This window comes from Dendropsophus ebraccatus, chromosome 8 (genome assembly GCF_027789765.1).
Source record: "Dendropsophus ebraccatus isolate aDenEbr1 chromosome 8, aDenEbr1.pat, whole genome shotgun sequence".
NCBI lineage: Eukaryota > Metazoa > Chordata > Amphibia > Anura > Hylidae > Dendropsophus > Dendropsophus ebraccatus.
Genome location: NC_091461.1, coordinates 16,640,923 through 16,655,396, shown reverse-complemented (window position 1 = coordinate 16,655,396; position 14,474 = coordinate 16,640,923). Strand labels below are relative to the sequence as shown.

General features: G+C 43.8%; 1 protein-coding gene across 2 annotated transcripts in view; it reads right to left on the bottom strand.

Moving 5' to 3' along the window:
• Positions 1 to 1,723: 1,723 nt before the first annotated feature.
• Positions 1,724 to 14,474, bottom strand: part of LTBR (lymphotoxin beta receptor) — a 45,182-nt gene continuing 32,431 nt past the window's right edge. For both annotated transcript variants that reach the window (XM_069979934.1, XM_069979935.1), the window contains exons 4-10: positions 12,892 to 12,967; positions 9,703 to 9,822; positions 7,013 to 7,180; positions 5,505 to 5,621; positions 4,678 to 4,697; positions 3,488 to 3,527; positions 1,724 to 2,015 (exon numbers count right to left, since the gene is read on the bottom strand). In XM_069979934.1, the coding sequence (XP_069836035.1) occupies positions 1,834 to 2,015; positions 3,488 to 3,527; positions 4,678 to 4,697; positions 5,505 to 5,621; positions 7,013 to 7,180; positions 9,703 to 9,822; positions 12,892 to 12,967 (723 nt within the window). In that variant the 3' untranslated portion in view covers positions 1,724 to 1,833. The remainder of the gene's footprint in view (positions 2,016 to 3,487; positions 3,528 to 4,677; positions 4,698 to 5,504; positions 5,622 to 7,012; positions 7,181 to 9,702; positions 9,823 to 12,891; positions 12,968 to 14,474) is intronic.

Here is a 14,474-nt window from a genome sequence, read left to right as displayed (position 1 = left end):
CTGCCCTTCACCATGGATATAGACACAGCGCCACGCACACAATTGTGGCTGTAGCTGGTACTGCACTTCACATGAATGGGAATAGATCAGGGACAGGGAACCTTCAGCCATCAATCTGGCAAAACTACAACTCCCAACATGCCTGGACCGCCAAAGCCAAAACTGTGCCCATCCAGGCATGAGGGGAATTATAGAAAAAAAATTGTCTTACCTGTAATTTTGCTTTCCTCGAGTCCAAAGGCAGCACAGATGTAAAAAAAACTGCCGGCTGTGCTGCCTGAGGACGAAGATAAAAGCACTGCATCAGCTCGAGGACCAAAGATTTCCTGTGCCCCACTAATCCTAAGGCTCACCATTCATACATAGCATTATAGTGCACGAGAACCCCTTTAATGCTCTTTTTAAGTTTGCAAAATAATTAAAATAACCCAACTGGGCCTTTATGGGTGAGGTGGTAATATATAGGTTCCCCAAAAGACCAACCTAAGCCAGACTAGGAGATAAAAGAAAATGGCTCATCTACCTCAAAATACACTCAAGGTCGGCCCATAGGGCCAGTTACAGATGGCTTTTTATATTATGGCTTTTATTTTTTTTAATTTCCTGATGAAGCAGATTGGTAAGAAGTCAGTAACAATGATTTATGACCAAAGGCGTAGCTGTAAGGTCCCGGAGCCTGAGAGAGTCCGCAGGGGGTCCTGGAGGCAGTTACGGCTCTGGTCATGACCAATAGAAATATATATATATGCTTTACAATGTTTGTCGATCCTTAATGCTCATTAGAGCTAAAAAAGAATCTCCTGAGAATTTCCCCTGTTGGGGCAAAGCAAATATTTACTCACGTCCATGTTGTATATTACCAAATCGACTTTCCATGGAAAACCATTGAGTGTTGGAAAACATCTACTTCAGGCCACCCCTAATAAATAGCCCCATTAGGCCAAGCTGATATAGTCAAAGGGGTTTTCCCTTTGTAATTCGTCTCTCTCTAGCTGTGGGCCAGCACCGTCCATTGGGGTGGTCCAAGCAGATGACATTCCCAGGGGTTGTACTATCTGCAAAGCAGATGCATCCTCAGGAGCTCCGATTACTGACAGCAACACTGGTCCACCCAGTTGTGCAGGCATGGAGAGCAGCAATGAAGTCACCAGTGGTCAAGAAGGCAATTCTCCAAACCAGGATTTCCTCAGTCGTGGTGGACACATGTCCCAGCAGACAGTTGGTGGAGGTGGAGATTATTGAGGTGAGACCCAATGATGCTCAGGATTGATATACTTTAAAAACCACCAATAAACTTTCAATAGTCTTTGGAACTATCATCATGCTACAAGAAGTGTAAGGTCCATAGGTGGAGCAGGCCAAAGTCCCTGAATCCAGCTGGTGGTACTCATGCCTACTGATGACGTTCGCAACAGTGAACGAGTGGAAACCTGTAGATTTTTATGTGGATCCCATGAATCTCAATCCCAAGAGTCCTGGAGTTTTCCCTTGTTGCTAAAGTTTTTTTTTTTTTTCCACATAAACCAATCAAGACCCGTATATGTAAAGTGACCTTTACAACACCAATAAAATTCTCATGTTCTATGTCGTCTTGAGGGGGTGGTCCTCAGAATATGGTTTCCTGAAGGCCCCAACATACCCCAATGCAACAGTCTGTGGATCTACCACCTAACCGGGCTACATTTCCAGTAAGGTGTGTGGCCCATGACAATGCTCTACAAAGTTACGACTATGACAGGTTTATTCGGGGTGTAGACCTCCTCGGCCCAGATGCATGGTGGGCACATATATTTTACGTAATCCAATTGTGCATACAGACATATCCAGGAGAGTTCATGGAGTACGTTGAATCGGACAGATGTCACTCATCTCTTTGGATATCAAAGTGGATTCCCCAATTTCATTGCTGGTTTCTTGGATGGGGAAGTTCAGATCTTTTCCTTGCTCTTGCATTGGCATTTTGGTTGTTTTTTTTTTCAAAAGCGAGATTGTTGCCCCTGCCATCTCCACGGTCACTGCAGAAAAGAATACACTGCTGTATTGGATTGTATGTGTATATACAGAACATTATGGAGTTACCAGATATAGCCCAGTACAACACTAGGCAACCTTTAGCAGCTCCACAGACAATCAATGGAGCGGTGCAGGAGTTGGGGCGTTATCTAGGATTAAAAAAACAGCTGTTTTCTTCCTAAAGAAGCGCCCCTCTTGTCTTATGTTTGTGTGTGGTATTGCAGCCAGGTTCCATTGAAGTCAATGGAGCAGAGCTGTAATACCGAAGACAACCCGAAGACAGGGGTGGTGCTGTAAATAGAAAAAAGCAACTATTCCTTTTCTAAATCCCCCTGCAATGAGCTGCCCCTCTCTGTGGCTGCAGGCAACCAAGTTTTTTATCGTTTTATATGGCAAAGTGAGGAGAAAAACAGTATTGAAAGCTAAAAGACTAAAAACACAGAACCAAATTGTATAACTGCGCTAATTCCTCATTATTATAATCCCAACACAACTTTTTTTTGTGCCAAGAAACTAAACCCATGATGACCTGGCAGGATGTTTGTGCCAATGGTCCTGATTTTCATTGCACAATCCTGGGAATTAGGTTGTATATGGGGTGGGGTTTATACTATTCCTGCCAAAGAGCGCTCATTTGGGGCGTTCCCTGACATTTAGAGGTGTTCCTGAGTAGTGGAGTATTTTTCAAGTTCGTTCAAACTCGAACCATCGGCTTCCCATTCAAAGTGAATGGGAAGCCGATGGTTCGAGTTCGAATGAACTTTAAAAATCCTGATGTTCGATCATCTCTATTCCTGAGGGCCAGTCATGATTTTAGCTTTAGGTATAATTAGTAAAAACCTATATCTATATAATAAAGAGATTCTTACAGGGCGGGAGGGAATGGATGAAGGCCTCCCCGGTAACAGCGCCAGGTCCCCACCCCGCTCAGCCATTCAGCGGCAGAAGCAGGGCCCAGGGTTTGAACTGGGGAGGTAAGTGGAGGTCGTTGCCTTCATAACCCCCTCCCTAGCTATAGTCAAAAAAGCCTTCCTGCTCGGAGTACCCCTTTAACCCTTGTTGGTAAACAGTACAGACAGATACCAAATTCAGAGGAAAGGGTTAACACAGTTCTTATTTAGAGATGAGCACAACTCAAGCACGCTCTGGTGCATCCACGTCCAAGCTTTCGGCATTTAATTACTGGTGGCTGAAGAAGGTGGATGCAGCCCTAGGGGAGTCCTGGAAAGCATGAATACAACCATAAGCTGTATCTAAGTGTTCCAGGACTCACTAGGGCTGCATCCAACTTCTTCAGCCACCGGTGATCAAATGCCAAATAAACAGACCAGAGCGTGCCTGAGTAGCCCTCATCTGTATTCTTCTCTCTTCTGCTCCAGCTGTGGACATTACCAATGGATGTCTGAGATACGGGAAGTCACACACAGCTGATACACATTGCACAGCGCTCAGGTGGCTCATGCATCTGACTTACCAGGGGTCTCGATTTGGGTTGAAGTTGAATCTGAACAGTTCTGTAAATAAATAAGAAAGTGCTTGAGCACATTGGGTAATGCACATGTTTAATTCATATGTCTCCCATATGCAACCAATACATTGTCCAATACATAGACACTAATGTCGCCTTCTAATAAATCTCCAATGTGTCTGGATATTGATAAGACTGTGATCGTGGCTCCTATGAATGGACTGTATGTCATTTTTGTAGGCCACAATTTTCCTACTTTGACATAAACAGATGGGACAGTGTAAAAGCATCTGGTATGGCTCCAACCCTTCACACAGGTATGTTACATGTGACTGCACCCCACCACGACCTCTGCTCCCCTTATGGCAGCACCTCACTCAGTGCTGGACCAGGACCTCTCACATAGGTATATTACATGTGACTGCACCCCAACAGGGCCTCTGCTCCCCTTATGGCAGCACCCCGCTCAGTGCTGGACCAGGACCCCTCACACAGGTATGTTACATGTGACTACCCCCCACCACAACCTCTGCTCCTCTTATGGCAGCACCCCGCTCAGTGCTGGACCAGGACCCCTCACCTCGGTATGTTACATGTGACTGCACCCCAACAGGGCCTCTGCTCCTCTTATGGCAGCACCCCGCTCAGTGCTGGACCAGGACCCCTCACCTCGGTATATTACATGTGACTGCACCCCAACAGGGCCTCTGCTCCTCTTATGGCAGCACCCCGCTCAGTGCTGGACCAGGACCCCTCACACAGGTATGTTACATGTGACTACCCCCCACCACAACCTCTGCTCCTCTTATGGCAGCACCCCGCTCAGTGCTGGACCAGGACCTCTCACATAGGTATATTACATGTGACTACCCCCCACCCCCCCACGACCTCTGCTCCCCTTATGGCAGCACCCCGCTCAGTGCTGGACCAGGACCTCTCACACAGGTATATTACATGTGACTGCACCCCAACATGACCTCTGTTCCCCTTATGGCAGCACCCCGCTCAGTGCTGGACCAGGACCCCTCACCTAGGTATGTTACATGTGACTACCCCCCACCATGACCTCTGCTCCCCTTATGGCAGCACCCCGCTCAGTGCTGGAGCGGGACCCCTCTGTAGTTATTAGTCCAGAATCACCAGGGTCCCCATATAACCCATCACCGATACCAGGATCATGGAGGACAGAACCTCACCTTGTTTTTTATCATGCGACCTGAAAAACAGAGAAAAGTCAGACAGTAAATAAACCATTTATATTATTCCCTCATTTTAAAAACACTGGGGGAGATTTATCAAACATGGTGTAAAGTGAAACTGGCTCAGTCGCCCCTAGCAACCAATCAGATTCCACCTTTCATTCCTCACAGACTCTTTGGAAAATGAAAGGTGGAATCTGATTGGTTGCTAGGGGCAACCAATCACTTTGTTTTTATGGTAAACATATCTTATAAACATTTTTGATTTATAATTTTCCATTTTACTAGCTATATTAAAAAAGAATCCTGAAATCTTGCAGTTTCAGTCTGACCACTAGGTCTAATAATAAACTGAGACTTGTTAGGACAGATCACTTTCCAGCAATGTCCTCCTTATTATCACAGGAATACAGTGTAAAGTAACACCAGTATATAAATACCAAGGATCTATATTATTCACAAACAAACACTGTGATTTCTGCATGAGTCACAGAGCATGCATAGAAACCTCTCCCATACAAATGCATAGCTTGTGCTTCTGTCTACTGTGTCTATATCCATGCTGTAAAGCATCTCTCTAATTGCTGTTAAAAACATCTCAGGCGAGATGGCTTCTTCTATAATAAAATAATTTCATTAAATTAAAATATTTTACTATCAGAAAATGAGAAGAAATAAAGAACATTGGTTCTCTAATTGGTAAAAGATAAATCTTGGCGACACAATCACTTTAGGGCCGGGTTCACACTGCGTAAAAAACACGGCCATATTTCATAACACCAGCTGTAATAATATGACGCAAGAGGAATATAAAATATACGCACCAAATCTCTTCAACAGCGACGTTTTAAGACATAGTACAACCACTATAGTGACCAGGATGAAGAGCGCTACACCAGTGATGATCCAGAAGGTCCTTATATCTATCCCCGTGTCATCATCTGTAGAGAAAATACAGTCAGGGACACATTTGGATCAGTAAAAGTGATAATATTGTCCTATGCAGATTATAGCCCATCACTGTTTACAGGCTGGAGAAGCCCTTTAAAATTCCTTCAGTTCAGGATGCCACTAGAGGGCGCTGTGTCATTAAAGTTCCTTAAAGCAGATTGGAAACAGAACTTACATTGAGAGTTTCTTCCCGCTTTGGCATTACTTCCTTTGGACACCCACATACACACTAGAGACAATACTATCCGTATGTGTTTGGAGTGGGAGGAAACTCAAAGTATGCAGAAGAAAACATACAGACCATGAAGATGCTGTCCCCTGACAGATTACAACCTCAGGGGCTTTAATGCAGCAGGGGAACCACTGAGCCGCTGTATGGAGTATTATATGAAAGTAAATAGGGCCAAATGAACCAAAAGTGAGGAATAATCAGCACTTGTTCTTGTAACTTCAGCCATATAATACCGCCATGTGGTGCCAAGAAAATGATGCCATATACAGCCATTAAAGGGGTACTCCAGCAAAAAAAAAAATCTTTCAAACAACTGGTGTCAGAAAGTGCCAGAGATAGTAATTTACTTCTATTAAAAAAATCTTCAGTCTTCCGGTACTTATCAGCTGCTGTATGTCCTGCAGGAAGTGGTGTATTCTTTCCAGTGTGAAACAATGCTCTCTGCTGCCACCTCTGTCCATGTCAGTAACTGTCCAGAGCAGTAGCAAATCCCCATAGAAAACCTCTTCTGCTCTCCAGACAGGAAATAATACACCACTTCCTGCAGGATATACAGCAGCTGATAAGAACTGGAAGACTGAAGGTTTATTAATAGAAGTAAATTTCAAAGCTCTGGCGCTTTCTGGCACCTGTTGATCTGAAAGATTTAATTTGTTTTTTCTTTGCTGGAGTACCCCTTTAAAGTGTACCTATACTATCAGACAACTTCTGACATATTATAGAGACTTGATGTAGGTTGTAATTGATGGGTTTGCGGCTGCCGAGACTCCTAAATCGGTAGAACATCTACCGTCCGTTGGACGTCTTGGTAGCCGCAACCCCATCGATCACATCTATGACATGTCAGACGTCTGGACGTTTAGGTTCACCTTTTGGGAGATGTGTATGATTAGAAATCATGGCTGCTTTTTTCCAGCATCACGCCTCTGCTGGTTGTGTGTGGTATTGCAGCCCCAATAACATCAATGGAGGTGACCTACAAAACAGCACATGACCGGTGGACAGGTGTGGCGCTGTTTTTGAAGAAACTTATCCATGTTTTTCTAGTCCTGTATATTCATATGGATTATACAACTATGATAAGTGGGGGTTAGACCATGGATATCATCAATACTATTCAGATACATAGAAAATTCTCCAATATCTCACCTGGCAGACGTTCAATTTCATCAGCCACAGTGGAGACAGTATCTACATTGGGTATACAGATATCACATTCACCCATTGCGTTCTTCTGGATGCAGTGAAATCCATCCGCACAGACACAGACTGCGGCTTGTGTGGCAGAACATGGTGTCTTCTCCACTAAGGTTAACCCTGCAGGATAGAAGGAAGGAAAGAGTTACTCTGGGATAGAGGACGTGTGACAATCCTCTATTAACTTCTATGTCTATGAAGCAGCAAAGAGGAAAAAAGGGACAAGCATCCTAGAGCCTGGAAATCCCCTCTAAGAAGCAAATAAGTGATGTAATTCTCTTTTCTGCCACTAGGGGGAGCTGAATGCATGGGGCTTTAGTACTGAATACAAGGAGCTAACAATAAATATGCTTCATATATTTAACAGTCAATCCACCATTAATAAGTGGATAGGAGGAATGGACTGAGAATAGTACAGGACCCCACCCCGATGCCGAATCCAATCCTGTGCTCCTGCCCGATGACAATAACCATAACATGGCTGTGAATCCGTGCCCATAAAAGAAATGTCTCTACATAGAATGGCAATGTTTTCTACAACCATTATCTCTAAAACCTGCACCATATATCTTTATAGGGGCGCAGGGCTCATCTTTTCTACCACAGAGATCCAAATCCCCTGCTTTGCTTTAAACAGAAAGGAATATCAAAATGATGGCTACCTGCAGCCACCACTAGGTGGAGCTCATTGCATACAGATTTATATAATGCTTATTGCTCAGAGATGTAGCAATGCCCTGACTCATAGTGCTCTAGTGCTTCATCTCTCAGAGGTGCAAGCATCTCTGTACTGAGTGTGTATCACATATAGTGCAGAGCTGGGTGTGTGTCACATATAGTGCAGAGCTGAGTGGGTATCGCATATAGTGCAGAGCTGAGTGGGTGTCGCATGTAGTTCATAGCTGACTGAATTTTGTGTTTTACATATGGTGCAGAGTTGCATGTGTGCAGTGCAGAGCTGAGTGTGTATTACATGTGGTGGCGAAAATGAGAAGGAGACAGCACATCCAAAGCCAGTGGGTGGTTTACCCACTTGCTTTGGATGTGCTGTATCCTCACTTTTGGATGATTTTGCCAGCCTTGGGCCAGGTTTGGTGAGACGGGCACCCACCCTCTTAATACATTACTTATTACCTGTGCTGTTGTATGCATACATTGTTACATGTGGTGGCGAGTTATAGACTCCCCTGAAGCCCTAAGCAAAGTGGGACATGACTGTGAGTGTGTGTGTGTGTGTAGGGGGGGGCATAGCCCTGCAGTCTTCTTTAAGAGGGAGGAGTATATGCCTAGTGTATTGCTATGAGAGGGGGGGGGGGGGTTAGGAGTAGATATAACTTCCTGTCTTTTATGTATCTCCTTTCTTCTTACTCACCAGAAGATTTGAATAAAAACATTTCCCACCCTACCCCTTTTTAATCTTTACATCTTAATCTGTTATTGCCAGTGTAATGATGCGTGTATTATCATAAACCATATCTGTTTGTGCATGATAGCAGATATGCGAAAACAATGTCAATTTTTTCTTAATTTAATTGGTTACTGTTTAGCATTAACCCTCTAAGCCCAAAGGAAAGGGCAAACCTTCAGCCATGGGTCTTAAGAGGTTTCCTCCACAGGGTTTTTTTCATCTCTTGACGATGACTGGAGGATGACTCTTTATGAGTCGAGGATTAGCTTTGTTTTGCATAATTGTCATAATTTTTGCATTGACTGCTTTTTTAAAATGTGTTTTACATATATATTATTAACTATCACAGCTTTGGTTTGGTGGTTCAGGAGTCAGGTGGAAGTCATAGTGAACTCATTTAACCCATAGGCAGTGGCGTAGCTACCATAGAGGCAGGGTAGGCAGTTGCAGGGGGGGCCCGTGCAGCAGGGGGGCCCAGATAAGAGCATGTGTCCTTCTGCTTAACCCCTTATGTACTGCAGTGTGTAAGTGACCCTGTGTTCACTTACATGCTGCAACACAAAAAAGGGTTAACAAGCAGAAGACAAAGAGATCTCTGCTTTACTGCACTGATAACCTCTGACCTCTGTTCCCCGCCTGTAGGAAAATGTGCTGAGCTCCTGCAGAGGTCATGGGTTATCAGTGCACCAGCAGTAACGCAGAGATGTTCTTGTCTTCTGAACTTTGGGTAATTTACACACTGCATTACATAAGGGGTTAAGCAGACAGCAGTCTGCTCCTGCACCTTCGTATATAACCATAATGGCTCCTACTGGGCCCTTATGATTAAAAACAGTGGACTGACAGAGCAAGCAGCCATTGGCTCTCTGCTTTGCCAGTCACTCTTGTGGCTGCCGCCAGGATTCTGCCACTGGCCACAAGAGATCTCATTTTTGGGCCACACCACAGAGCATACACTGTGTATATATATATATATATATATATATATATATATATATACACTGTATATATATATATATGTATATATATGTGTGTGTGTGTGTGTGTGTGAGATCCGACCGCCCTTGCATGATGCTGCTCCATTTATTCTCTGCCGGTGAAGGTTGTACTCAGAGAGTATAAATGACTTGACGCCCTGTTCTGGAGATAGCAGCGGTCAGACACCCCCCATAATCTGTCTCTGATCCCCTATTCTGTGGATCAGTCAGTCTATCCTGGTGGGAATATTTCTTACTGCACGGATAGCACGTTCTGCAGCTTTCAGCGTAGTTCCACTTTGTCGCATACTGCCCACTGGCACACGGCAGGCACTGTGTATCATTCGTAGGCGTGCAGTGCGCTTTCCGATAATATCCTGTGAAGAAAAAACAAAGAGGATACTGAGCCATAAAGGGAGCGTGTCATAAGAAAATGATTCTATTCTATCAATACAGACACAGCGCAGCACTCCCTCATATTATCTATCTCTTATGGTGGCACAGCGCAGCACTCCCTCATATTATCTATCTATTATGGTGGCACAGCGCAGCACTCCCTCATATTATCTATCTATTATGGTGGCACAGCGCAGCACAGCACCCCCGTATATTATCTATCTATTATGGTGGCACAGCGCAGCACTCCCTCATATTATCTATCTATTATGGTGGCACAGCACAGCACTCCCTCATATTATCTATCTATTATCGTGGCACAGCACAGCACTCCCTTCTATTATCTATCTTTTATGGTGGCACAGCACAGCACTCCCTTCTATTATCTATCTTTTATGGTGGCACAGCACAGCACTCCCTTCTATTATCTATTATGATGGCACAGCGCAGCACTCCCTTCTATTATCTATTATGGTGGCACAGCGCAGCACTCCCTTCTATTATCTATCTATTATGGTGGCACAGCGCAGCACTCCCTTCTATTATCTATCCTATTATGGTGGCACAGCGCAGCACTCCCTTCCATTATCTATTCTATTATAGTGGCACAGCACAGCACTCCCTTCCATTATCTATTCTATTATAGTGGCACAGCACAGCACTCCCTTCCATTATCTATTCTATTATGGTAGCACAGCGCAGCACAGCACTCCCTTCCACTATATACACACAGCTCAATTTCTATTCTGGGAGTTCTGGGAAAGACATGCAAAGCAGCTCCCTGATGGCAACTTTTAAAGGTAGAATACCCTTCAAATCGGTGTTTTACTCTATCTAGGAGCCTTAGAACATGAGTAGGGATAAATACCAGGCCAAAAAGCTCTCCAGAAGGAAAGAGACGTTCTTCTCATGGAGAAATATTACCCCTTCAGTGGTGCTGTTCTTGAAGATTAAATTATGGAACTTAAAAGCTTTTCCAGCCTTTTTACATTGTAGAACATGCAGCTGCAGATTATTGCTTTCTTTAATTTGTAACAATTATGTGATTTCTTTCACTTCGAAAGCAACTTTTTGGAATATATAATATATAGATTTTATTGTGTGTTTTTTTTAACTTGTTCTTATGGCATTACTGTCTGATCTTAGATCTCAGGGTAAATGTAGGGTCATTGTTAGACCCATGGCGGTCCCTTAAAAGCACTAGAACTGGCGATCACAACTGCTGGGGAAGATGAACAGGGCTGAGGGGAAGAAGCCGTCCTTTGTTGCGAAATCAATTGGTGACAGCAGCAACAAGGTTATCTTCTTTGACCTCTCCTCAGATCTGGCCCCAGGATGGTACATTTCTGCCACTTGGCAACAAGGGGTTAACAGAATTGTTGAACAGTGTGGCCCATAATGAAGACCTGACCTTTACCACCTATTGTGCACTGTCTGATTCAGCAATACATTGCTCACTGCCTCTTTCTCTGGAACTCTCGACACATTCTAGTACTTTAGCCAACCTCCCCCCCCCTCCTGCCATAAAGTAGAAGTGAAGATTTCCTCTTTCAGAACAGGAAGTAAGAAAACTCTGGTTCAGTTTGTTTTCTATTCCTAGGTTTTGTAATATGTCAATATGTTTTCTGCACTGTTGTCATATACGGATTATTCACATGCTAAAGGAACTCTGAGATTAGTCAAAATTTCTTCTACAGAGATGGTAACTCCCCCCCCCCCTTCTCACTTAAAAAGAATCGGTAACCCCCTGACCGCTTACCAAGCTGGTGGCACCGCTGCATAGTTATCCATGAAGGCATTCAGAATATACCTTTGTTGCCTGTCTGTTTTTATTTTCATATTTGGGTTGTGAATGGTGTCAAAGAGGCGGAGATTATTATTCCCTGGGCCCTAGCACCGCTACACCTCACTGTGCTGTATGCAGAGTACAAGAGGCTGAATACGCAGGGGGCAGGCATACAGCATTGTAAGGCATAGCAGCACTAGGGCCCTGGGTAAAATAGGCTCCGCCTCTTTGACACCATTAACAGCCCAAATAATGATGTTTTTATGGTATGTTCTGAATGATCTGGTGTCCCTTCCTTCCCCGTGCTCTTTCCAGGATCTTCAGACCAACAATTCAGTTTTTCTTGAAAATCTTTTTAATGTACTAGCCACACATGTCCAATGGGGCCTCATAGTAGTTACATAGGCTACCTCTATATGTATGCCCTACATTGGTCTCTTAAAGGGGTATTCTAGCCCTGGTCTAAAACTGAGGCACGTTGAAAAAACATTGTTACTCAACCCTGATCTACCAGCTCCAGTTACTTTCCATTTTTGTGGTATTTTATCTTCTTCCTGCTTCCAAGATAAGTACTCAAGAGCAGGACCTTCCACCCCAGCCAATCACTGGCTGCAGAAGTGTCCTGTCTTGGCCAGTGATTGGCTGAGGCAACAGGTCCTACACCCGAGTGCTTTCAGAAGCAGGAAGTAGATCAGGGAGGTGAACGGGAGCTACGGGGGATAGAGTTTCTTTTTCTTTATCCCCCACCCACTTTAGCAGTATAATAATTTTTAAACTAGGGCCAGAATATCCCTTTAAATGGGGTTATGTGACTGAAACCTAGCACTGGTAATCCATGGTTGTGTCTGATATTGTAACCCAGCCCTATTTAAATGGGTTATCCTGGCTTAGAAAAACATGTCCGCTTTCTTCCTGAAACAGCGCTTCTCCTGTCATCAGGTTGTGTGTGGGTTTGCAGCTCTGTTTATCAGCTCAATTTAGCAGTTTTTACTACTAACTAAACTCCACACACAAAAAAAAATCAGGCAAATAGTTAAAAATGGTGACAGGACACGGGCCTAAGGGCTGCCGCCACACGTGCTGTTTTGATGCCGTCATGCCGGCCAAATGTAGGAGTGGAATTAAAGAATAGAGAAGTAGAATATTTCATCAGAAGATTAAGAAAATACTTCTATATCGTGCACAGTATAACACCGAGCACATACTGTATAACACCGAGCGATATAAAACCAATATAACAGCAATACATTGCAGAGCATCTCACCTGGCCGGCAGCGCGAGCAGCATATGTCGTACTCCTCATTGACGTACTGAGTTCTATTGCAGGAAACAGCAACAACCTGAATAGAAAGAATACATTCTCCCATTAGGTTATGATGTGATGTTTGGGGGGTTTGCACATTACATGTTGTTGGCAGCAGTTCAGGTCTATGATATCCTTGGCCCCGTCTCCACTACTCCTGGGCTCATCGCTTACCTAGATACTAAACCCCTTCATCTATCACACAATCTTATTAAAGGCTTCAAAAGTTTCTGAGTAAAATTCATGGAAGTTGGGATAAAAGGGGCTGTCCAGCGAAAATCTTTTTCTTTCATATTAACTGGTGTCAGAAAGTTATATTGATTTGTAATTTACTTCTATTAAAAAATCTCAAGTCTTCCCATGCTTATCAGCTGCTGCATGTCCTGCAGGAAGTGTTTTATTTTCAGTGCTCTCTGCTGACATCTCTGGCCGAGACTGGAACTGTTCAGAGCAGGAGAGGTTTTCTATGGGGATTCATAGAAAACCGAGACAGGGTTGCTGTCTCGGCCAGAGATGTCAGCAGAGAGCACTGTGCCAGACTGAAAATAGAACAACATTTCCTGCAGGACATACAGCAGCTAATAAGTATGGGAAGACTTGAGATTTTTTAATACAAGAAAATTACAAATCTATATAACTTTCTGATATCAGTTGACTTAAAAGAAAAAGATTTTCGCTGGACAACCCCTTTAACTACTACTACTGCCACAGCAATACCAAATAACTACCATAAAGTGTCCTTATAATACCGTCATACAGAGTTTGTATAACAAGGCCATACAGTGACACAAAACCGAAAGTAACCACACAAATCACATACTCATGCCATACAGTGAGGGTAAGGTAATATAAAGTTCTTCCATGTGATGCCTACAAAATAGTCATGACCTAATGAAGTCTACATAATAATGCCATGGAAAATAAATATTACTGTCATATGATGCCTACATAGAAGTGCCATAAAGCAGCTACAAATTACAGCAATATATTGCCTACATAATAAGGCCATGTTCACACAACGTATGTTTTACATAAATCACAGCCGTTGTTGCAATTTGCAACAACGGACGTAATTTATGCAAATCATATGTTGCATTGGAATGAATGGAATCCCGGACGGAGCGTACAGACATAGTATACGCTCCGGTTGGGATTCCATCCGGCTGCACGGAAAACTGACTCATTGAATACGGCCGCAGAGACATGTCAGTTCACACAACGGAGCGTGCGGCTCACCGCATTGTGTGCAGTGGTGAATTCGGATGTGAGCGCACGCATCCGAATTCATCAGAAATGAAGATCATCTGGCCGGTACTGCTATACCGGCCGGGATGATCTTCAGTAACACCGGTCGTTCTGTGACCCAGCTGTATCACAGAATGCCCAGTGTTATACAAAGTGTGAACATGGCCTAAAGCTGTAATACAGGGGTAGGGAACCTTGGCTCTCCAGCTGTTGCAAAACTACAACTCCCATCATGCCTGGACAGCCAAAGCTAAAGCTTTGGCTGTCCAGGCATGATGGAAGTTGTAGTTTTGCAATAG